Source organism: Aegilops tauschii, chromosome 5 (assembly GCF_002575655.3).
Source record: "Aegilops tauschii subsp. strangulata cultivar AL8/78 chromosome 5, Aet v6.0, whole genome shotgun sequence".
NCBI lineage: Eukaryota > Viridiplantae > Streptophyta > Magnoliopsida > Poales > Poaceae > Aegilops > Aegilops tauschii.
The window spans coordinates 467,729,256-467,754,651 of NC_053039.3; the positions used below are offsets into that span (position 1 = coordinate 467,729,256).

At 45.6% G+C, this 25,396-nt stretch overlaps 2 protein-coding genes across 2 annotated transcripts; one reads left to right on the forward strand and one right to left on the reverse strand.

Moving 5' to 3' along the window:
• Nucleotides 1-112: 112 nt before the first annotated feature.
• LOC109751447 (protein WHAT'S THIS FACTOR 9, mitochondrial) lies at nucleotides 113-1,805 on the reverse strand. Its single transcript, XM_020310334.4, has one exon. The coding sequence runs from the start codon at nucleotides 1,732-1,734 to the stop codon at nucleotides 472-474; it is 1,263 nt and encodes a 420-aa protein (XP_020165923.1). The 5' UTR covers nucleotides 1,735-1,805; the 3' UTR covers nucleotides 113-471.
• Nucleotides 1,806-3,769: 1,964 nt separating this feature from the next.
• Nucleotides 3,770-13,493, forward strand: LOC109751446 (putative cyclic nucleotide-gated ion channel 9). Its single transcript, XM_020310333.1, has 3 exons — nucleotides 3,770-4,908; nucleotides 4,994-5,105; nucleotides 12,585-13,493. The coding sequence occupies exons 1-3, from the start codon at nucleotides 3,770-3,772 to the stop codon at nucleotides 13,491-13,493; spliced, it is 2,160 nt and encodes a 719-aa protein (XP_020165922.1).
• Nucleotides 13,494-25,396: the final 11,903 nt, after the last annotated feature.

The window sequence follows — 25,396 nt, forward strand, 5'->3', positions numbered from 1 at the left end:
TTATAAAGATAAGAGTGGCATCCATGTGCAACAAGTTGGTACATAAAAGAATTCACTGAGAAACAACCTATAAAAAGGATCACCTCAATTGATTTGCTATGGACAGAACAAATTCTTATCAGAACACGAAGGATAAATTTGCAGCTTTAATTGTGATCAGCAGTCTTTTTAATTGAGCATGCGAGAGTGGCAATAAGCTATCATGCTTTCAGTAATCTAACCGAAAATCTAAGATATATATGATTTAACTTATGTGAAGCCACCATGGTACAACAAGGATGATTTCACTTAATAATCACCAGCTACTTCACAACCTAGTTAAACAAAAATAAGCACCATCTTCTAGTAGGTTTGGTACCTGTTATAGAAGCTGATTGTACATTATGTTGCTAGGTCTCCGAGCATATTCATGCAATTCAAATGCACATCACCACCAACATCACAAGACCAGCTATGATGCAGTTTCTTGTTTCAGTTAGCGGCTTGCTGCGGTTCTCCAGTTTCTCCCCTGTTCTCTGTGTCCTCGTCATCGCTCTCCTCGTCCTCTGAAGCAACACCCGCTTCAATGTTCTCCTCATCCTCTTCTTCATCCTCCTCATCATCGTAATCATCCTCGTTCTCCCCATCTGCACCATACTCGTCTCCCATCATTTGGTCGCCACGAACTGTCTTCCTCTCCTTGCCCTTTGCTTTACCAGCCTCCTCCCTCCCCATATGCATCAAATGCAGGAACTGATACCTTATCCCCATCATTGGGTGCTTGTCCACCAACATATGCCTCCGGTAGGCTTCCCGGAGCACCACCGTTTGGGTCCTCAGCTTATGCGACAGGTAGAAGATACCTGGGTGCCTCGCGAGCACCTTCCTGAACCCCGGCGGTAGCCTAAGAGCCTCCCCAAGCTTGACCAAAACCTCCTTCTCCATCTTCTTCCCCACCGTGAGGCTGAGCGCCTCGTGCAGCACCGCCACAGTCCTCTTCTCCGTGATGTCGCTCCTCGGAGCCAGGTGCGAACCATCTTCGTACGGCGAGATGTATGGCAGCTTCTGCCACTCATCCAGCCACTTGCGAACGTTCTTGTCGAGCTCAAATCCACGGGGGAACGAGAGCTGGAAGGCGATGGGGTCGCCGATCTTGTACCCGCCGGTCCGCTGCGCGTAGGACTGCACGGCCGACACGGCGAGGTCCTTCCGGTAGCAGACGAGCTCGAGGAGGCGGCCGTCGGCGGAGAGCGCGAAGTAGTCCGGGTAGTGCGGGAGGAGCGAGCGGGGGAAGTCGGAGGGGAGGCCGAGGTCGAGGCGGATGCGCGCGACGAGGTGGAGCGGGAGCGCGCGGGAGGGCGCGAGCATGAGGAGGCGCAGCAGGCGGTCGGCGGCGTCGGCGCGGGTGGCGTCGACGGCCTGCTCCTCGTCGAGGTGGAGCGCGCTGAGCCTGTGCGTGGGCGAGACGGTGACGGGGTGCGGCGAGAGCGCGAAGGCGGAGGCGTAGAGGCGGAGGAAGCGGAGCGGGCGGAAGGGGAAGGGGATGGTGGAGGGCAGCGCGTGGAGCGGCACGGCGTGCGGCGGCGGCGCGGCCGTGAGGAGCGCGTCCTTGGTGAGGAGGAAGGGCACGAGGTGGCGCTCCCGCTCCACGACGTGGTCCAGCGCGCGGTCCCGGCCCCACGGCACGCGGGCCTCGAGGAGACCCCGCACCGGGACGTAGAGCGCCGCCGGCGGCCGGCGCGGCAGCAGCGGCATTTCTCCGGGCGGTTTTGGGAGGGTTTTTGGTTGGGGAATGCGGCGGTGGTGGGGAGGAGGAGGAGGAGGCGGCGGCGGCCTGGGTCAAGGGTTAGTGCAAGCGGCGCGGGACATCACGCTGGGCCGCCACGCCGCCCCGCGAAAAAGGCCCGCAAAGTGCCGCCTGGGCCGACCCCGTTTGTCTGTTGCGGGCTGAAGCGGGCAATCTCTTTTTGTTTCTTTGTCAAAAAAAAAAAATCTCTTTTTGTTTCTTCCTGAAAGTCTAAAGAATTTCACACATCAAACAGCTCGTCCACTACTGCATTGTCTTTGTATCTTTCACCTGATCAGTAAAACGCTTATGAGCATAGAATGGTACTGCTGCTAGAAAGTTAGCGCGATCATCCTCATTTCTATTTTTGGTACAGTGATGGTGTCGTCTTTTCCCCCGCAAAAACAAAAAAAGAATGGTGTCGTCTTTTGGTTGTTCTCCTTTGACATAATAATGATGCTTGTTCTCTTTTGGTTGTTCTTCTATAGGCATTTTGCAAGGCATGTAGACAAGTCGATCCTCCTGTTGTTCTTCTATAGGAATTCTGAAGATTAATGTGTCATTAGTAGGGAAATACCCTTTGGTTCCTGTTTGTATATACACCCTATATGGGTTTTTTTTTAATAATTAAACAAAAATTCAAAATAGTTTAGAAGTTTTTTTAAAATAAACTTGGCTTGCCTTTGCACTAGTATATAAATTTCCACGAAAACAAAACCAATGTTGACTTCACAGCGAAAAAGACAAAATTTATTTGCTATTATAGGTCACTATTTTGGCGAATTTTTTGTCTTTTTTGAAAAGAAGTCAAAGGGGGATTCTCTTTTTGTGAAATTTTTCTCACAAGTACAATGTAAGGTCAAGTTTATTTCAAAAATATTTTCAGAATTTTTCGACTTTTTGTTGAAATTACTAACAAAATCATATAGGGTGTACATGTCCCCGTAGACCAAAAGTTCCCCTCTTTCGTTAGTACTCATATATGTGGTGTTGTCAGCATTGAGGGCATTATCTGAAGATCATTATTCTGCTATTTCCATCTAAACTGCAGTTCAATATTCACTGCATACTGTATCTTATTCGGACCATGCTGTAATTTCGTTTTTCTTACGGGTCTTTGTGCAAGCTGTGCTGAATTTCCAGATTTAATATAATGCAGCTCCAGCCGATGCTACTGTTATCTGAATTTTCAGTGACCATGTTGTTATCTGAATTTTGCACTGAGCTAATGCAGCTCTAGCTGATGCTGATGAATACTACTGGAGCATGCATGAACGAACAGATATGTGTTGTCGTGCATGAATCGTGCGCACAATATCGTGTGTGTAGCACTGCTCATACTACTGTCCGCTGGTGGGTGCATGCGGGCTGCCGCAAACGCCGGCGCTAATTATAGCGGTGTGTGGCGGCCAGCCACTCCCGCATGCCGCATCAGCCGCAGTGTCCCACTTAGCCCTGTAAACGGGGAGCGAAAAGTTTGCGGTCGATGCAGCGAGCGAGCGACGATTGGGATTTTCTTTCTTTCTCTCTGATGAATGAGAGGGGAGATTGCAGGTTTGCCTTCTTGCCATCCATTCGAGAGGCTTCTTGTTGTTCTTATTACGGGTGTCATTCTGGATTGCAGATAGGAATTCTCGGTTGATTTTGTGCTTCCGCGGCAGAATTCTGCTGTACGTGCGCGCAGGATCCAGAGGAGGGGACGAACGAGCCTCTGGTTCGTTAATGCCCACAGTGCTCTGGATGAATGAATGGAATCAACCAGCGGCCTCCTTGGCGGCTAGCAGATCATGTTCGGCAGTGGCCGGCATAAGACGCGATTCATCGACGGCGGCAAGAAGAAATTTGTAAGGTGAGATGCCGGATGCATTTCATTTCATCTCATCTCATGAGGGAGGATCCCTTAGATGATTGGTGGGGATGATGAATTGAATGCATGCATGCATGCATCAACGTTTGGTTTTTGCCTCGTAGCTTAGGCTTGCTGACGACGCGAGCGCGAGCGGGATGTCGTACGAGGCGTCCATGGGCGGGGGCGGGGGCGGGGAGCGGCGGCGGTCCGCCTTCCACATCGGGTACGGCGGCGTGGTGGGCGCGTCCCGGCGGCGGCTGGCACAGCCGGAGCTGCTGGCGCGGGACGTGATCACGCATGGCTCGGCGCAGCTCCGCACGCTGGGCCGGTCGATCCGCACGGGCGCGGCCATGGCGGCCGTGTTCCAGGAGGACCTCAAGAACACGTCGCAGAAGATCTTCGACCCACAGGACCGCATCCTGGTGCGCCTCAACCGCAGCTTCCTCATCTCCTGCATCATCTCCATCGCCATCGACCCCATGTTCTTCTACGGGCCCCGGGTGAGGGAGGAGCAGCTCCCCGGGGAGAAGAACACGAACCTGTGCATCGGCATCGACCCCGGCCTCGCCATCTCCACCGCCGTGGTCCGCACCCTGTTCGACATCTTCTTCCTGGCGCGCATCGCGCTGCAGTTCCGCACCGCCTTCATCGCGCCCTCCTCCAGGGTGTTCGGGCGCGGCGAGCTGGTGATCGACACGGTGGAGATCGCCAAGCGCTACTGCCGCCGCTTCTTCATCGCCGACGTCTTCTCCGTGCTCCCGCTGCCGCAGATCGTCATCTGGAAGTTCCTGTACCGGGAGGACAAGACGGCGGTGCTGGAGACCAAGGACAGGCTGCTGTTCATCATCATCGCGCAGTACGTGCCGCGGCTGGTCCGGATATACCCGCTGTCCACGGAGCTCAAGCGCACCAGCGGCGTGTTCGCCGAGACGGCCCTCGCCGGCGCCGCCTACTACCTGCTGTGGTACATGCTGGCCAGCCACATCGTGGGCGCCTTCTGGTACCTGCTGTCCATCGAGCGGGTGACGGACTGCTGGCGCTTCTCGTGCAACGAGTTCCCGGGGTGCAACCAGATCTACATGTACTGCGGCAAGACGGAGAGCAACGAGGAGTACACGGAGTGGACCACCGTGATCCGGCAGGTCATCACCGAGAACTGCCAGCCCACCGACGACGGCGAGATGCCCTTCGACTACGGCATGTACTCGTCGGCCGTCACGTCGGCCGTCACCACCTCCAAAGACATGACCACCAAGCTCCTCTTCTGCCTCTGGTGGGGCCTCGCCAACTTGAGGTACGTACGTAACAACATTATTATACTACTTCACTACTATAGTTCAAGAGTGTCTCATTAACAAATTATTGTCACGGTGGGTCAGTACGCTGGGCCAAGGGCTCAAGACAACCATCTACACCGGGGAGTCGCTCTTCGCCATCACGCTCGCCACCTTCGGCCTCATCCTAATGGCCATGCTCATCGGAAACATTCAGGTCAATAATCTATATATCTTCTTTGGGACCGGCTAAGGGTCAGCTGACTGAAAAAAAAAGCTAGCTAGGGGCTATCGTATCACTACACATATCCCATGCATTTGTGTGGTTAAAGAGAAATGCAAATGTATAAAGAAAACGAAAATAAATAATAAATAAATAATGGAAAAATTTGCACACAGTTTATATAGAAATTGCGTTTTTTATAATATGCAAGAATAAACCTATAATAGTAAAAAACTCATAAAAAGGAAATTTCCTAAGAAGGAATGAATTAATCAAACAAAAACTTAAACAAAATCAAAATATGAACTTTTCTATGAAAGAATGAATTAATGGTTTTGGTATTACCCATTAAGAAGAAAGAAAATAAAAAATAAAATCAAAACAATGAGATTTTCTAAGGAAGAATAAATTAGTGACATTGGTGTTACCCTTTAATAAGAAATAAAATAAACTCAAAAAAATGACAAAAATTGCACACAATATACACAAAAAATTGCACTTTTAAAATATATGCAAGAATAAGCATATAATAGCAAAGTTTTTGCAAAAAAAAATCCTAAGAAGGGATGAGTTAGTGGCGTTGGTATTGCCCATAAAGAGGAAAGAAAAATTTAATGATAACTAAAACAAAATTAAAATAATGAAGTTTTATGTGAACCAATGAATTAGTGGCACTGGAATTACACTTTGGAAGAAAGAAAAGAACACTTGCACACAATTGCACTTTTCTGTATTATGCAAAATATACTCATATAATAGTACAATTCTTTCATTCATTTTATAATATTTGTGCACATATATTTTACATTCATCCAGCATCCAAAAACACCCACACACAAAAAAAATCCAACTAATAAAAAGAAGAAAATAACAAGCAAAAACAAATAAGAACAGAAAAAAAAAACAAAGGGGGAGAGGGCTGCGGCGCACACGTAAACTTGCGCATGACTTTGCACCGAAATTGCAATTAATCATAATATGCAAAAATAATCATATAATCATGAAATTTTGGCACATATTATATAGTATTTGTTTGTATATAATTACACTCAGCCAAAAACTCACAAAAAATCAATAAAGGACAGAAAAGGGTAAAATAAAAACGCATAGAAATATAAAACAAAAATAAATAAACAAAAACACCCACAAAAGAAAGAATTAAAATTTATAAGGAAGAATATATTAGTGGCATTGGTATTACAATTTAAGAACAAAGAAAAGGGGAAAAAGAATCTAAAATAAACACTGACAAAATTTGCACGAAATATACATAAAAATTGCGCTTTTTAAAAATATGCAAGAATAAGCATATAAAAGGGGAACTTTTGCAAAAAAAACAAGTGAATAGTGGAATTGGTATTAACATTAATTAGAATAAAAATGAAGTAAAGACTGAAACAATATCAAAATAATGATTTTTTCTATAAAAAAATGAATTAGTGGCGTTGGTATTTCTTTTAAGAGAGATTTGAAAAAAAAAAACTTACGCACAACTTTACACCGAAATTGCACTTTATCATAAAAATAATCATATAATCATGAAATTTTAACACATATTATGTAGTATTTGTATGTATATAATTACACTCAGCCAAAAACCCACAAAAACAAAAAATAACCAATAAAGAAAAGAAAAGAGAAAAAGGAAAAGGAAAAATGCAACCTAGAAGAGCTAAAAGGAGCCCAAGAAGCAATTCGACTGGCCCAAAATAGGGGTCAATCGATTCCATACAACCCAACTCACCATCAAAATTAAACAGGAAGTACAAACTCCCCTCTCGTTAGGGTTTACCATCCTCTCGGCGACGGCGACGGCGCCACCGTAGAGAACCGATCTCCCCTCCCTCTATCCTCCCGCCAGGGTCGCCGGGGTGTGTAGCCCTCGCTGACGGTGGGGGGGGGGGGTAGGGTTTCTGGCTAGGGAACATACCGCTCGCGGGATCAGGAACCTCGAGCGAGAGATCTAATGGAAGGAACGCTGTCGGGATCGAGCACCAAAACAACTGATCTGGAGGCGATGATGGAGGAGCTGGGTCTGAAGGAAGAGGATCTCCAAGATGTAGTAGTGGAAGATGAGGAAATCCCGGAAGAGGCCACCAGATGGATGGCGATCGCCAGAGTCCACACGGAGAGAACCTACAGTCAGTATTGGTTTTTCAGGAACATGCGCTCTGCATGGGATCTGGCGAAGGACGTGAAAATCAGACCATTGGAAGATAACCTCTACACCTTGCAGTTCGGTTGCCTGGGCGACTGGGAACGGGTGATGGAGGAAGGACCTTGGACGTTCAAAGGGAAGGCGGTGGTACTGTCGCTTTACGACGGGATCACAAAGCCCTCCTCGATAGAGTTAAACAAAATTGATATTTGGATGCAGATTCATGATCTTCCGGATGGCTTCTACCCTAAGATTAAAGCCTTATCTGCAACAGTGGGAGAGTTCATCTATGCGGAGCCCAAGTCGCATGATTTTGAAGGTAACTTTGCAAGGGTCAGAGTTAGAATTGATGTTACAAAACCTCTCAAGAACGCAGTTTCGCTGGTGATAAAGAAGAAAGACACAGTCCAAAGGGTCATCTTTAGGGTGAAGTATGAGCGTCTCCCGGACTGGTGTGCTGTTTGTGGATACCTTGGGCATCTTTTCAAGGAATGTGGAGACGGAGTTCATCCTCCTAAGGCGCTAGTCTTCAAAGATTTAAAAGCAACTTGGTCAAGAGGACCTGGGAGAGGTCCGGGAGAAGGAAGAGGAGCAGCTGACAGTTCAGGAGGACGGGGAGGGCGCGACCGAGGCCGGTCTGGCAGAGGCCGGGGCCGGGGCCCGCCCCAACCTAACGCTGCTGATGGATACAATGACTTGGGCACCGATGGTCATGACAGTGATGTGGCTATGAGCGATGGAGAAAACAACAAGAAAAGAGGGGTCGCTGCAGCTGAACCAGTCCTTGGTGTGACGGGAAACACAAGCAAGCAGTTGCTGTTGCCTCCCCCGGAGATACCAACGAGCCCCTCAACGGTGCAAGAACCAAAGAGGAACAAGCTGAGTTCTGCAAATTCAGAGAAAAATACTGGGAAGAACACCTTGATCAACAAAAACCTTGATGCGCGTTTGGCGGGCCTCCAAGGGGGGTCTCGCCATGCGCAATGAGTCTCCTATGTTGGAACTATCGCGGGGCTGGCAAACCCGCGACGGTTCAGGAGGTTCGTGATCTCATGAGGCAGTTTGCCCCCTCTGTCTTATGTATATTGGAAACCCAAATAGAGGGAACTAGAGTTGAAAGCTTGGCTGGCACCTTAGGCTTTAATAAAAGTTTTGTTGTAAGCAGTTCTGGTAGAAGTGGTGGTTTAGGAATATTTTGGAACGAGGAAATAAATCTTGAGATTGTTGGTTACTCGAAGTATCACATTGATGCAATGTTGAATGACCTTTTGGATGTCAAAAAAGGGTCACTTTTGTTTATGGTGAAGCTCAGGTCAATGAGAGATACAAAACATGGGACACGCTTAGGGGAATCGTAGGCACAAACGATATACCCTGGCTTGCCCTAGGTGACTTTAACGAGGTGCTGTATGCACATGAGCACGATGGAGTTGGAAATAGAAGCCAAGCGCAAATGGACGCATTCAAGGATGCATTGGATACATGTGGCCTAACTGATATAGGCTATGTTGGAAGTGGATGGGCTTTTGAAAAGAAAGTGTCTGGAGGGACATATACTAGAGTGCGGCTGGACAGAGGAGTAGCTAATCCCGCGTGGTCGCTTGCGTTTCCATCAGCAGTACTTGAACACAAAAATGTAGCAACCAGCGATCATCTACCGCTATACGTTCAGTACGTGCATGAGGAGCCATGCAGACGGGCCCCAAAGTCATTTAAATACGAGCTTGCATGGGAGCGTGACCCTGGTCTCACACCATTGGTGGAAAACGCTTGACGGACTCAGTCCAGGAAATTAGCGACAAGCTGATGTCGCTTTCAACCGACCTGGCCACATGGGACCAACGGCATTTCGGGAATGTGCGGCGGGAGATCCAACGCATGCAGAAGGAACTACAGGAGTTGCGCGCGATCCCAAATCGCTCTGGTCCAAATCACCTGGAAATTAAATTAATTGACAAGTTGACAGAACTTTATCACAGAGAAGAAATTTTATGGCGTCAGCGTGCTCGCCTAGAGTGGCTCCAACACGGCGACAAGAATACATATTTCTTCCACTTAAGGGCGAGCCGGCGTAGGAGGAAAAACCAAATTAAATCCCTTCAACTACCTTCTGGACAGATGACTGACGACCCAACGGAGATGGAAAACATGACTATTGATTTTTACCAGCAGCTCTATACTTCGGAAGGAGTCCAGGATATGGGCCAGGTTCTAGACACTGTCCCGGTGAAAGTGACACAAGCAATGAATGATATGCTAAATGCTCCATATAGTCAGAAAGAGGTTAAAACAGCACTTTTTCAAATGTACCCAGTGAAAGCACCCGGCCCAGATGGTTATCCGGCACATTTTTTCCAGCACCATTGGGACATTTGTGGCGATGATGTCACAAGGGCAGTTCTGAGGATTGTTGACGGCACTGAATCGGCGGAGTGTATTAATGATACGGTTCTTGTGCTTATCCCGAAGGTAAAAAACCCCACACTCCTCTCACAGTTCCGCCCTATCAGCCTTTGTAATGTGCTGTACAAAATTGCCTCGAAAGTTATATCTAACAGATTAAAGTTAGTCCTTCCTGATATCATCTCAGAGGAGCAGTCAGCCTTTGTTCCTGGCAGATTCATAACTGACAACATCATAACAGCCTATGAGTGTCTTCATTTTATGAAGAGGAATAAGGCCAAGAAACATCAATCCTGTGCTCTAAAGCTTGATATGATGAAAGCCTATGATAGAGTGGAATGGGACTATTTACAGGCAATAATGCTTAAATTGGGCTTCTCTGAAAGATGGGTCCAAATAGTGATGAGCCTGGTGACAACTGTGAAATTTTCAGTGTTGTTTAATGGAAAGAAACTTCAGCAATTTATACCTTCCAGAGGGATCAGACAAGGGGACCCAATATCTCCATACTTGTTCTTGATAGCAGCAGAGGGCCTGTCGTGCCTTCTAAAATCAAAAAGTGAGTCATCCAACTTGCATGGCCTACAGGTAGCACCTTCGGCGCCACCGGTAAACCATCTTCTATTCGCTGATGACAGCCCGCTGTTCTTCAAGGCAAAGGATGGTGGAGCCAATGAGGTGTACCATGTTCTGAACACTTATTGTCAGGCAACAGGCCAACGTATCAACTACTCTAAGTCATCTATATATTTTAGCAAGGGAGTTCCAGACTCTATCAGGCAGGAAATCAAGAAGATTCTGAACGTTCCCAACGAAACCCTAAATGAGAAGTACTTGGGGATGCCGTCTGATGTTGGTAGCTCTAAGAATGGTTCGTTCAAGTACTTGAAGGATCGGCTCTGGGGAAAGGTGCAAGGATGGATTGAACGCACGATGTCCACAGCGGGCAAAAAAGTCCTCGTTAAATCAGTAGCACAATCAGTCCCAGTCTTCTCGATGTCTTGTTTCAAGTTACCTCGGGGCCTCTGTGAGCATCTAAACAAGCTGATAAGAAAATTTTGGTGGGGGACCAAGGAAGGGAAGAGAAAGCCCCATTGGGTCTCGTGGAAAGCAATGACCCAACCAAAGGGGATGGGGGGCCTGGGTTTCAAAGACTTCGAATTATTCAACCTTGCAATGCTCGCTAAACAAGCCTGGCGCCTGCTTCAAAATCCTGAGTCTCTCAGTGCTCGAGTGCTCAAAAGTGTATACTATCCAAATGCTGATATCCCGCAAGCTCAGCTTGGTAACCACCCAAGCCAGATTTGGCGGGCAATCATTGAGGGGAGAGACATCTTGAAACAAGGTCTGGTTCGGCGGATTGGAAACGGAGAAACCACGGAAATCTGGAATCATAATTGGCTACCCAGAGAAGAGTCCTTTAGGCCATACGGATGCCGCGTCCTCAACCCACCGACGAGAGTTTCGGAGCTCATCACGACCGCGACGGCATCATGGGACAAACAGCTGATCCAAACCACTTTCTTGCCAATGGATGCTCAAGTGATTCTCGGAATCCCTCTGTGCACCCGAAACATAGATGATTTTTGGGCTTGGCACTACGAGAAACATGGATCTTTCTCGGTCAAGTCGGCGTATAAAATGCTGGTGGCCACTAGGGCAAGACGGGAAGCATGGCTAGAAGGAGCTGCAGGTCCTTCTAACGCCAGGGCAGAGGAAAAATCATGGAAAATGCTGTGGAAGACCGAAGTCCCAGGGAAAATCCGAATGTTCTTATGGAGGCTCTCAAAACAGTCGCTCCCAACTAACGATGTTAGAGCACATCGTCACATGTCCGACTCCAGTCTATGTGGCATCTGCGGGATACGCGATTCATGGCGTCACTCCCTCTTAGATTGCACAACATCAAGAAGTGTTTGGGCTTTGGCTAATACGGAGGTCACGCATAAAATCACATCAAATAATGAGCCTCATGCCAAACAGTGGCTTTTCACGTTGATGGAGATGCTAACTCATGAAGAATTCGTGGACATGGCTGTAACACTTTGGGCAATATGGCATGCTCGACGGAAGGCAATACATGAAGCTATTTTTCAGAGTCCCCAAGCGACCCACAGCTTCATAGAGAGGTATCTGAAAGACCTGTCTTTGATCAACACTAAACTGAATGCTCCACCACGGAATGCCACCTCTCACCAAGCAAACACGAAGCCAAAAAGACCTCCTGCTGAACATTGCAAGATCCATGTGGACGGGGGAGTGCAAGGAAGAAGAGGCGGATCAGCAGCTGCAGTTTGCAGAGACCCGGAAGGACATTTTTTGGGCAGCTCGGCTCTAGTCATAGAGGGAGTAACCGATCCGGCCACTCTTGAGGCGATGGCGTGTCGTGAAGCCCTAGCACTTGCTGAAGATCTACACATACAACACTTTGTGTAGCATCCGACTGCAAGCAAGTCATCTCAGACATTCACAAAGGCGCCAGAGGCGCATACGGGGCGATCGTCAGCGAGATTAGTAGTCATTCGACATCTCTAAATTGTACTTTTTCTTTTGAGTCTCGTGCTGTGAACTATGAAGCACATAGTCTAGCTAAATTTTCCTTCTCTAGAGGTCCGGGGCGTCATGTTTGGTTTGGCACCCCGCACGACCTGAGACATATTCCACTTCATGTGGCCTTTGATGAATAAATCAGGTTTTTACCCCTAAAAAAATCAAAATTAAACAGGAATAGAAAAGAAAACAACACACATCTCAAAGCAGAATCAAATGGTCACAAAATCGACTGCAAAGTGAAATTTTCAGCTGACTGACGTATAGCTAAAGGGATCTTCTTTACGAGCCTAAGCCTAGCCGCCCCATTTATGTAGTATGTGTTGCACTGACCGACTGACGAGACGATCGATCTGTCGCAGACGTATCTGCAATCGCTGAGCGTGCGGCTGGAGGAGATGCGGGTGAAGCGGCGCGACTCGGAGCAGTGGATGCACCACCGCCTGCTGCCGATGGAGCTGCGCGACCGCGTCCGGCGCTACGACCAGTACAAGTGGATCAACACCCGCGGCGTGGACGAGGAGGCGCTGGTCCAGAACCTCCCCAAGGACCTCCGCCGCGACATCAAGCGCCACCTCTGCCTGGGCCTCGTCCGGAGGGTGCCGCTGTTCGCCAACATGGACGAGCGCCTCCTGGACGCCATCTGCGAGCGCCTCAAGCCGGCGCTCTACACGGAGCGGACCTACATCATCCGGGAGGGGGACCCCGTGGACCAGATGCTCTTCATCATCCGGGGCAGCCTGGAGAGCATCACCACGGACGGCGGCCGGAGCGGCTTCTTCAACCGCAGCATGCTCCAGGAGAGCGACTTCTGCGGCGAGGAGTTGCTCACCTGGGCGCTGGACCCCAAGTCCGGGGTCAGCCTGCCCTCCTCCACGCGCACCGTCATGGCGCTCTCCGAGGTCGAGTCCTTCGCGCTGCACGCCGAGGAGCTCAAGTTCGTGGCGGGCCAGTTCCGGCGCATGCACAGCAAGCAGGTACAGCACACCTTCCGCTTCTACTCGCAGCAGTGGCGCACCTGGGCCGCCACCTACGTCCAGGCCGCGTGGCGCCGTCACCTCAAGCGGAAGGCGGCCGAGCTGCGGCGCAAGGAGGAGGAGGAGGAAGGCCGGTCGTCGAGCTTCAAGACCACCATACTCGTGTCACGGTTCGCGGCCAACGCGCTGCGCGGCGTGCACAGGCAGCGGTCGACCAAGCGGGATCAAGGGGATATCATGATCCATGTCCCCGTGCCCAAGCCGCGTGAGCCGGACTTCGGCGCTGATGATTGACTTGCCTCCGGTTGCATATGGAGTACTATCGAGATGAAGCTATGTGACTTTGACAGTTTGACTATTCTCTACGCAAGAAATAGCACAGTGTTCCTCGTATTTGATTGTCTTTGGTTGTTTGCACTAACATAATCATGCATTACTTGCGAGAACACGAGATTCAACAATAGGAAAAAGAACCGGACTAGTATCTCTCATAAGTGTCATGCGTGTGGCACGAAGCAATTCCGCTCTGACATTTTTTGATGGCAACTTTAGTTACCCGGAGGTCGCAACTTTAGTTGTGAAGCATGGCAGCTTTCTGTTTGAATGGCAAGTTTTAGTTTTTTTTAGAAATTTTTATGGCAATTTTAGTTATAAAAACATCATGGCGGTGTTGCTCGTGCCACACGTGTGGCACTTATCATTTAGGTTATTCAAAACAACGTGCCTCGTTGTCGATTTCATTAGAGAACCTCAATGCTAATGGGCGAACGTTCATTGGGAAGGAACTCCCAGCAGACGCACTCAGAATTGTCTGATTGAGATCAAACGATGTCAGTTTTTTTTTTAAATCTCTATGTAGAAATTGTTGCTAGTCTAAAGAAATTGCCGCCCTCTTAGATCTGTGCCAACGCATGAGCAACCAGTGTGGCCGCACAGAGCATCCGATTCGTAGGGGGGAAATGAATTTTATAGTAATTTACTGCATGACATGTAGCTAAAGACCCACAATTCAATGAACCTGGACCGCTCAAGGCAAAAACATGGATAAAACACATTACAACGTCAAACACTAGCAAAAAGAAAAAGAACAACAACCATTTTATCTATTTTGCATCATGTGCCATATTAAAAGGAGTAATAATTCTAGAAATACTATTACAAGTACTCCCTTCGTCCGGGTTTATTAGGCCCTCTGACTCAGGTACCAAAGCAACCTATTAATTTCACATGCTACTTTAGGTAGTAAACCGCATGCATTAAAAGCTGATTAGTTACTGCTTGTTAATTGCCCTATAAGATTGTGCATAGTGGGAGTAATTTCAGCATTAACATAGGGTCCAACTCAACAAATTTACTTATGTGGCAATAATTTAATAAGGAGAGAGGTGAATTGAGTATCATAGCTAATTACTCATAACATCACACGTACCAAAATATGATGAGTCTATAATCTAATAAATGAAGTGTTGTATGACACCATACATATGTTACTCCCCGCTATAGAGGTAGTAACATATACTGGTAATACTAATCTAAGTTACTCCCCACTATGTATAGTCTAAGAATGCTCGCTACAAGCTGGCTGCGACAAAAATCTCGCGTGTGTAGCCCATCGTGGGATAAAAAGGGCATGCATTGGCTAGTAGAATGGGCAGAATTAAAACATGATTAATTAGAGGGCACCGTAAACGTTTTTAAGCACGGATCGAGAAAAGGGACTTAGAACAGGGGACGCCCCTAGATTGCTCACGGGGCCAATAATCCCGGATGGAGGGAGTATATGAAGACACCACTTCATGTCCGATGTTTGGAGGTGTTTAACTCCATCTCTAGCATTATTTTCGGGTGTGCCTCCCATTAAAGTTGTGGCTAGTCTTTTTCTCTACTAGTGATGAGTTAATTACATGCAAGTGAGTCATTAAGGTATTTCTTTTAATTCACTAGTCCATGGTGTACTAGGAAGCAAGCAGTGTCCATGATCCATGGTGGACTAGTCCACATATCATTGACTCAATGGACCTCTTTGACCTAGTCTTTCTTTCATTGATATTTTTAGTTGTTTTGATTTGTTTACATGACTACCTAATTGCTCGGACTTTTATTAACTTGACTTGACTTTGACGATTTTCCATGTAGATGCAATGCATACCCACGAGTGGGACTAGCTAGTCCCATCATCCCGATAGCGCAAGTTGTGGTACCCTTGACACCTCATTTCGATGTGTAAGGGCATTTCCCGACTTATGCGCTCTGGTGTTGATGACAATGCATTTTGCGGACTAATCATGTGCCATAGCTCTCAGGTTAACTTCGTATGGCATAAGATGGTTAGGCATTCCCTCTCGACGGAAAAGATCGAAGACAAAGTTTTCGACGCCTTTGTTTATTTGGTCGTAGGAAATCTATACTATTAATAGGGAATCCACAACGGAAGGTACTGGGTGAAGCAATGCACATACACACTCATATTGCACCACTTGCTTCCTTCTGTTTTGAGGAGAGAGCCTCTTGTCCAACTATTGTAGAAAGAAGTGATGCGGCGGTTTTACCGCTCGCAGGACCGGTTGTACCAGCATGATTGGTACTTCCGGTGCAACTACCGCCAGAGGGGTGATTCCCTCTGGTTGTAGTGCTTCAGGTGGGTGTGGCGCAGTTGTACCGCTATGTCCCAAGTGGTTGTACAGCCAGGGACTTAGCCACTATACGGGTGCACTACACGATGGTTGTACTAGACAGGTACCACCCTAGTACCGCTTCGGGGTGATTCCCTTACTGTACTAGGAGTGGTACTTGGGCGGTGGTGGCCCGGTTGTTGTTGATGGCGTGCACGCCCTGGTACAATCGGCTGTCTTAGAGCGGTTGTACCACTCCAGACTTAGCCACCCCAGTGCCTCTGTCCGCGCGGTTGTACTGCCCCTCCACCGGCTCAGGTACCGCTTGGTGGTGATTCCCTGCTACCTCTTGAGCACTGCGTTGGTTTTCCCTTGAAGAGGAAAGGGTGATGCAGCAAAGTAGTGTAAGTATTTCCCTCAGTTTTTGAGAACCAAGGTATCAATCCAGTAGGAGGCCACGCACGAGTCCCTCGCACCTACACAAACAAATAAATCCTCGCAACCAACGCGATAAGGGGTTGTCTATCCCTTCACGGTCACTTACGAGAGTGAGATCTGATAGGATAATATTTTTGGTATTTTTATGATAAAGATGCAAAGTAAAGAAAGTAAAATAAAAAGGCAACGGAAATAGCTAAGTGTTGGAAGGTTAATATGATGGAAAATAGACCCGGGGGCCATAGGTTTCACTTGTGGCTTCTCTCAAGAGCATAAGTATTTACGGTGGGTGAACAAATTACTGTTGAGCAATTGACATAATTGAGCATAGTTATGAGAATATCTAGGTATGATCATGTATATAGGCATCACATCCGAGACAAGTAGACCGACTCCTGCCCGCATCTACTACTATTACTCCACACATCGACCGCTATCCAGCATGCATCTAGAGTATTAAGTTCATAAGAACAGAGTAACGCTTTAAGCAAGATGACATGATGTAGAGGGATAAACTCATGCAATATGATATAAACCCCATCTTGTTATCCTCGATGGCAACAATACAATATGTGCCTTGCTGCCCCTACTGTCACTGGGAAAGGACACCGCAAGATTGAACCCAAAGCTAAGCACTTCTCTCATTGCAAGAAAGATCAATCTAGTAGGCCAAACCAAACTGATAATTCAAAGAGACTTGCAAAGATAACCAATCATACATAAAAGAATTCAAAAGATTCAAATATTGTTCATAGATAAACTTGATCATAAACCCACAATTCATCGGTCTCAACAAACACACCGCAAAAGAAGATTGCATCGAATAGATCTCCACGAGAGAGGGGGAGAACATTGTATTGAGATCCAAAAAGAGAGAAGAAGCCATCTAGCTAATAACTATGGACCCGAAGGTCTGAGGTAAACTACTCACACATCATCGGAGAGGCTATGGTGTTGATGTAGAAGCCCTCCGTGATCGATGCCCCCTCCGGCGGAGCTCCGGAACAGGCCCCAAGATGGGATCTCACGGGTACAGAAGGTTGCGGTGGTGGAATTAGGTTTTTTGGCTCCGTATCTGTTAGTTTGGGGGTACGTAGGTATATATAGGAGGAAGGAGTACGTCGGTGGAGCAACAAGGGGCCCATGAGGGTGGAGGGCGCGCCTGGGGGGGGGGGGGGGGGGTAGGCGCGCCCCCTACCTCGTGGCCTCCTGGTTGAAGTCTTGACGTAGGGTCCAAGTCCTCTGGATCACGTTCGTTTCGAAAATCACGTTCCCGAAGGTTTCATTCCGTTTGGACTCCATTTGATATTCTTTTTCTGCAAAACTCTGAAATAGGCAAAAAACAGCAATTCTGGGCTGGGCCTCCGGTTAATAGGTTAGTCCCAAAAATAATATAAAAGTGTATAATAAAGCCCAATATTGTCCAAAACAGAATATAATATAGCATGGAACAATAAAAAAATTATAGATACGTTGGAGACGTATCAAGCATCCCCAAGCTTAATTCCTGCTCGTCCTCGAGTAGGTAAATGATAAAAACAGAATTTTTGATGTGGAATGCTACTTAGCATAATTTCAATATAATTCTTCTTATTGTGGCATGAATGTTCAGATTTGATATGATTCAAGATAAAAGTTTAATGTTGACATAAAAACAATAATAATTCAAGCATACTAACTAAGCAATTATGTCTTATCAAAATAACATAGCCAAAGCAAGTTATCCCTACAAAATCATATAGTCTGGCTATGCTCCATCTTCCGCACACAAAATATTCATATCATGTACGACCCCGGTTTTGGCCAAGCAATTGGTTCATACTTTTAACGCGCTTCAGCCTTTTCAACTCTTACACAATACATGAGTGCAAGCCATGGATATAGCACTATGGTGGAATAAGGTATAATGGTAGGGGTTATGTGGGAAGACAAAAAAAGGAGAAAGTCTCACATCAACGATGCTAATCAACGGGCTATGGAGATGCCCATCAATTGATGTTAATGCGAGGAGTAGGGATTGCCATGCAACGGATGCACTAGAGCTATAAGTGTATGAAAGCTCAAAAATAAACTAAGTGGGTGTGCATCCAACTTGCTTGCTCACGAAGACCTCGGGTATTTGAGGAAGCCCATCATTGGAATATACAAGCCAAGTTCTATAATGAAATTTCCCACTAGTATATGAAAGTGACAAAATGAGAGACTCTCTATTATGAAGATCACGGTGCTACTTTGAAGCACAAGTGTGGTAAAAGGATAGTAACATTGTCCCTTCTCTCTTTTTCTCTCATTTTTTTATTTGGGCCTTTTCTCTTTTTTTATGGCCTCTTTTTTTAGTCCGGAGTCTCATCCCGACTTGTGGGGGAATCATAGTCTCCATCATCCTTTCCTCACTTGGGACAATGCTCTAATAATGATGATCATCACACTTCTATTTACTTACAACTCATGAATTACAACTCAATACTTAGAACAAAATATGACTCTATATGAATGCCTCCGGTGGTGTACTGGGATATGCAATGAATCAAGAGCGACATGTATGAAAGAATTATGAACGGTGGCTTTGCCACAAATACAATGTCAACTACATGATCATGCAAAGCAATATGACAATAATGGAGCGTGTCATGATAAATGAAACGGTGGAAAGTTGCATGGCAATATATCTCGGAATGGCTATGGAAATGCCATGATAGGTAGGTATGGTGGCTGTTTTGAGGAAGATATAAGGAGGTTTATGTGTGATAGAGCATATCATATCACGGGGTTTGGGTGTACCGACGAAGTTTGCACCAACTCTCAAGGTGAGAAAGGGCAATGCGCGGTACCGAAGAGGCTAGAAAATTACGGAAAGGTAAGTGTGCGTATAATCCATGGACTCACATTAGTCATAAAGAACTCATATACTTATTGCAAAAATTTATTAGCCCTCGAAGCAAAGTACTACTACGCATGCTCCTAGGGGAAGGGTTGGTAGGAGTTAACCATCGCGCGATCCCGACCGCCACACAAAGGAAGACAATCAACAAATACTTCATGCTCCGACTTCGTTACATAACAGTTCACCATACGTGCATGCTACGGGAATCACAAACTTCAACACATGTATTTTCCAATTCCATAATTACTCAACTAGCACAACTATGATATTACCACCTTTATATCTCAAAACAATTATCAAGCATCAAATTTCTCATGATATTAATTAAAGCAAATTTCCATGATATTTTAAGACTCTCAAGATAATATAAGTGAAGCATGAGAGATCAATAGTTTCTATAAAACAAATCCACCACCGTGCTCTAAAAGATATAAGTGAAGCACTAGAGCAAAACTATATAGCTCAAAAAATATAAGTGAAGCACATAGAGTATTCTAATAAATTCCGAATCAAGTGTGACTCTCTCAAAAGGTGTGTACAGCAAGGATGATTGTGGTAGACTAACAAAAAAAAATACACAAATAATACAAGACGCTCCAAGCAAAACACATATCATGTGGTGAATAAAAATATAGCTCCAAGTAAAGTTACCGATGGAAGTAGACGAAAGAGGGGATGCCTTCCGGGGCATCCCCAAGCTTTGCCTTTTAGGCGTCCTTAGATTATCTTGGGGTGCCATGGGCATCCCCAAGCTTAGGCTCTTGCCACTCCTTGTTCCATAATCCATCAAATCTTTCACCCAAAACTTGAAAACTTCACAACACAAAACTCAGCAGAAAATCTCGTAAGCTCCGTTAGCGAAAGAAAACAAAAGACCACTTCAAGGTACTGTAATGAACTCATTCTTTATTTATATTAGTGTTAAACCTACTGTATTCCAACTTCTCTATGGTTTATAAACTATTTTACTAGCCATATATTCATCAAAATAAGCAAACAACACACGAAAAACAGGATATGTCAAAAACAGAACAGTATGTAGTAATCTGTAACTAACGCAAACTTCTGGAACTACAAAAATTCAGCCAAAATAGGAAGACCTAGAAAATTTGTTTATTGATCAGCAGCAATTGGAATCAATATTTTATCACGTTCTGGTGATTTTTAACAATTATTTTCGTGAACAGAAAGTTTCTGGAAGTTTCTGCAAGATCAAATAACTAACATCCAAGAAGATCCTATAGGTTAAACTTGGCACAAACACTAATTAAAACATAAAAACACATCTAACCAGAGGCTAGATCAAATATTTATTCCTAAACAGAAGCAAAAAGCAAAAAACTAAAAATAAAATTGAGTTGCCTCCCAACAAGCGCTATCGTTTAACGCCCCTAGCTAGGCATAAAAGCAAGGATAGATCTAGGTATTGCCATCTTTGGTAGGCAATTTTTTAATGGAGTTATGCTCGGTGATCTTTTGATCTAAAGTATCCAGCCGCTTATTGCAAAGTGTAATCAGATTATTCATGCGGTTGATATTCCCACCAATACTTTTAAGAGGTTCAACAATTTTTTGTAACTCACATAATTTCTCTAGGATTTGAGTCTCTTCTTGGGTGAGGGATGATACTTTTTGTAGGGAGAGAACTCCCACTATCCCCTCTATGATCTCATAAGCGAAGCTAGGATCAGTATCGATAAAATTGCCTTTGGCGGAAAAATTGAGGAGCTGTTTATGGGGCAAGGTTAACCCAACATAAAAATTGCGAAGCAAAATTTTAAAATCTCCCTCTATATTGCAGTTACGATAAGATTCGAGCATCCTAAACCAAGCATCTTTTAAATTTTCCCCTTGTCTTTGCTTGAAGTGGAGGACTTCAAAGTCGGGAGATGAAGGGATAAAGATCGAGCTGGCCATAACAACAAGGCAAGCGAAAAAGAAGCGAACGAAAAAGAGAGGGCGAATAAAACGGCAAGGGTGAAGTGGGGGAGAGGAAAACAAGAGGCAAATGGCAAATAATGTAATGAGGGAGATAAGGGTTTGTGATGGGTACTTGGTATGTTGACTTCTGCGTAGACTCCCCGACAACGGCACCAGAAATCCTTCTTGCTACCTCTTGAGCACTGTGTTGGTTTTCCCTTGAAGAGGAAAGGGTGATGCAGCAAAGTAGCGTAAGTATTTCCCTCAGTTTTTGAGAACCAAGGTATCAATCCAGTAGGAGGCCACGCATGAGTCCCTCGCACCTACACAAACAAATAAATCCTCGCAACTAACGTGGTAAGGGGTTGTCAATCCCTTCACGGTCACTTACGAGAGTGAGATCTGATAGATATGATAGGATAATATTTTTGGTATTTTTATGATAAAGATGCAAAGTAAAGAAAGTAAAATAAAAGGCAACGGAAATAGCTAAGTGTTGGAAGATTAATATGATGGAAAATAGACCCGGGGGGCATAGGTTTCACTTGTGGCTTCTCTCAAGATAGCATAAGATAGACCCGGGGGCCCAGAGATACCTCTCCGACAATCGGAGTGACAAATCCTAATCTTGATCTATGCCAACTCAACAAACACCATCGGAGACACCTGTAGAGCATCTTTATAATCACCCAGTTACGTTGTGACGCTTGATAACACACTAAGTGTTCCTCCGGTATTTGGGAGTTGCATAATATCATAGTCAGAGGAACATGTATAAGTCATGATGAAAGCAATAGCAACAAACTAGACGATCATAGTTCTAAGCTAACGGATGGGTCTTGTCCATCACATCATTCTCTAATGATGTGATCCCATTCATCAAATGACAACACATGTCTATGGCTAGGAAACATAACCATCTTTGATAAACAAGCTAGTCAAGTAGAGGCATACTAGTGACACTCTGTTTGTCTATGTATTCACACATGTACTAAGTTTTCGGTTAATACAATTCTAGGATGAATAATAAACATTTATCATGATATAAGGAAATTTAAATAACAACTTTATTATTGCCTCTAGGGCACATTTCCTCTAGTCTACCACTTGCACTAGAGTCAATAATACAGATTACATAGTAATGATTCTAACACCCATGGAGTCTTGGTGCTGATCATGTTTTACTCGTGAGAGAGGCTTAGTCAACGGGTCTGCAACATTCAGATCCGTATGTATCCTGCAAATCTCTATGTCCCCTTCTGACACTTGATGACAGATGGAATTGAAGCGTCTCTTGATGTGCTTGGTCTTCTTGTGAAATCCGGATTCCTTTGCCAAGGCAATTGCACCAGTATTGTCACAAAAGCTTTTCATTGGACCCGATGCACTAGGTATGACACCTTGATCGGATATGAACTCCTTTATCCAGACTCCTTCATTTGCTGCTTCCGAAGCAGCTATGTACTCCGCTTCACACATAGATCCCGCCACGACGCTCTGTTTGGAACTGCACCAACTGACAGGTCCACCATTCAATATAAATACGTATCCGGTTTGTGAAGGAAATATGCCCTAGAGGCAATAATAAAGTTGTTACCTATATTTCCTTATATCATGATAAATGTTTATTATTCATGCTAGAATTGTATTAACCGGAAACTTAGTACATGTGTGAATACATAGACAAACAAAGTGTCACTAGTACACCTCTACTTGACTAGCTCGTTGAATCAAAGATGGTTAAGTTTCCTAGCCATAGACATGAGTTGTCATTTGATTAACAAGATCACATCATTAGAGAATGATGTGATTGACTTGACCCATTCCGTTAGCTTAGCACTTGATCGTTTAGTTTGTTGCTATTGCTTTCTTCATGACTTATACATGTTCCTATGACTATGAGATTATGCAACTCCCGAATACCGGAGGAACACTTTGTGTGCTATCAAACGTCACAACGTAACTGGGTGATTATAAAGATGCTCTACAGGTGTCTCCGATGGTGTTTGTTGAGTTGGCGTAAATCGAGATTCGGATTTGTCACTTCGATCGTCGGAGAGGTATCTCTGGGCCCTCTCGGTAATGCACATCACTATAAGCCTTGCAAGCAATGTGACTAATGAGTTAGTTGCGGGTTGATGCACTACGGAATGAGTAAAGAGACTCGGTAACGAGATTGAACTAGGTATTGAGATATCGACGATCTAATCTCGGGCAAGTAACATACCGATGACAAAGAGAACAACGTATGTTCTTATGCGGTTTGACCGATAAAGATCTTCGTAGGATATGTAGGAGCCAATATGAGCATCCAGGTTCCGCTATTGGTTATTGACCGGAGATGTGTCTCGGTCATGTCTACATAGTTCTCGAACCCGTAGGGTCCGCACGCTTAACGTTCGATGATGATTTGTATTATGAATTATGTGATTTGATGACCGAAGTTTGTTCGAAGTCCCAGATGAGATCGGGGACATGACAAGGAGTCTCGAAATGGTCGAGAGGTAAAGATCGATATATTGCAAGGCTATATTCGGACATCGGAAAGGTTCCGAGTGATTCGGGTATTTTTTGGAGTACCGGAGAGTTACGGGAATTCGCCGGGAGAAGTATTGGGCCTTATTGGGCCATAGGGGAATTGAGGAGGTAGGCCAAAGGGAAGGAGGCGCCCCCCATGGGTCCGAATTGGACTAGGGGAAAGCCCCCCCCCTTGCCCTTTCCTACTCCCTCTCTCTTTCCCTCTTTCTTCTTTCCTACTCCGGAAAGGAAAAGGGGAATCCTACTAGAACTTGGGAGTCCTAGTAGGACTCCCCACACTTAGAGAGCACCCTCTAGGGCCGGCCTCCTCCTCCTCCCTCCTTTATACACGTGGACATGGGACACCCCAAAGGCATAACAGACAATCTCTTAGCCATGTGCGGTGCCTCCCTTCACAGTTACACACCTCGGTCATATCGTCGTAGTGCTTAGGCGAAGCCCTGCGCCGGTAACTTCACCATCACCGTCGCCACGCCGTCGTGCTGACGGAACTCTCCCTCGACACTCAGCTGGATCGAGAGTTCATGGGACGTCACCGAGCCAAACGTGTGCAGATCGCGGAGGTGCCGTACTTTCGGTACTAGGATCGGTCGGATCGTGAAGACGTACGACTACATCAACCGCGTTGTCATAACGCTTCCACTTTCGGTCTACGAGGGTACATGGACAACACTCTCCCCTCTCGTTGCTATGCATCACCATGATAGATCTTGCATGTGTGTAGGAAAATTTTGAAATTACTGCGTTCCCCAACAGTTTGAGACTTAGAGTCATCCGGATCAGTGTCAAAGCTTGCATCCACGTAACCATTTACAACGAGCTCTTTGTCACCTCCATAAATGAGAAACATATTCTTAGTCCTTTTCAGGTATTTCAGAATGTTCTTGACTTGTCCAGTGATCCACTCCTGGATTACTTTGGTACCTCCCTACTATACTTATAGCAAGGCACACATCAGGTCTGGTACACAGCAATGCATACATGATAGAACCTATGGCTGAGGCATAGGGAATGACTTTCATTTTCTCTCTATCTTCTGCAGTGGTCGGGCATTGAGTCTCACTCAACTTCACACCTTGTAATACAGGCAAGAACCCTTTCTTTGACTGATCCATTTTGAACTTCTTCAAAATCTTATCAATGTATGTGCTTTTTGAAAGTCCAATTAAGCGTCTTGATCTATCTCTATAGATCTTGATGCCCAATATGGAAGCAGCTTCACCGAGGTCTTTCATAGAAAAACTCTTATTCAAGTATCCTTTTATGCTATCCAGAAATTCTATATCATTTCCAATCAGCAATATGTCATCCACATATAATATGAGAAATGCTACAGAGCTCCCACTCACTTTCTTGTAAATACAGGCTTCTCCAAAAGTCTGTATAAAACCATATGCTTTGATCACACTATCAAAACGTTTATTCCAACTCCAAGAGGCTTGCACCGGTCCATAAATGGATCGCTGGAGCTTGCACACTTTGTTAGAACCCTTTGGATCGACAAAACCTTCTGGTTGCATTATATACAAGTCTTCTTCCAGAAATCCATTCAGAAATGCAGTTTTGACATCCATTTGCCAAATTTCATAATCATAAAATGCGGCAATTGCTAACATGATTCAGACAGACTTAAGCATCGCTACGTGTGAGAAAGTCTCATCGTAGTCAACTCCTTGAACTTGTCGAAAACCTTTCGCAACAAGTCGAGCTTTGTAGACAGTAACATTACCGTCAACGTCAGTCTTCTTCTTGAAGATCCATTTATTCTCTATGGCTTGTCGATCATCGGGAAAGTCAACCAAAGT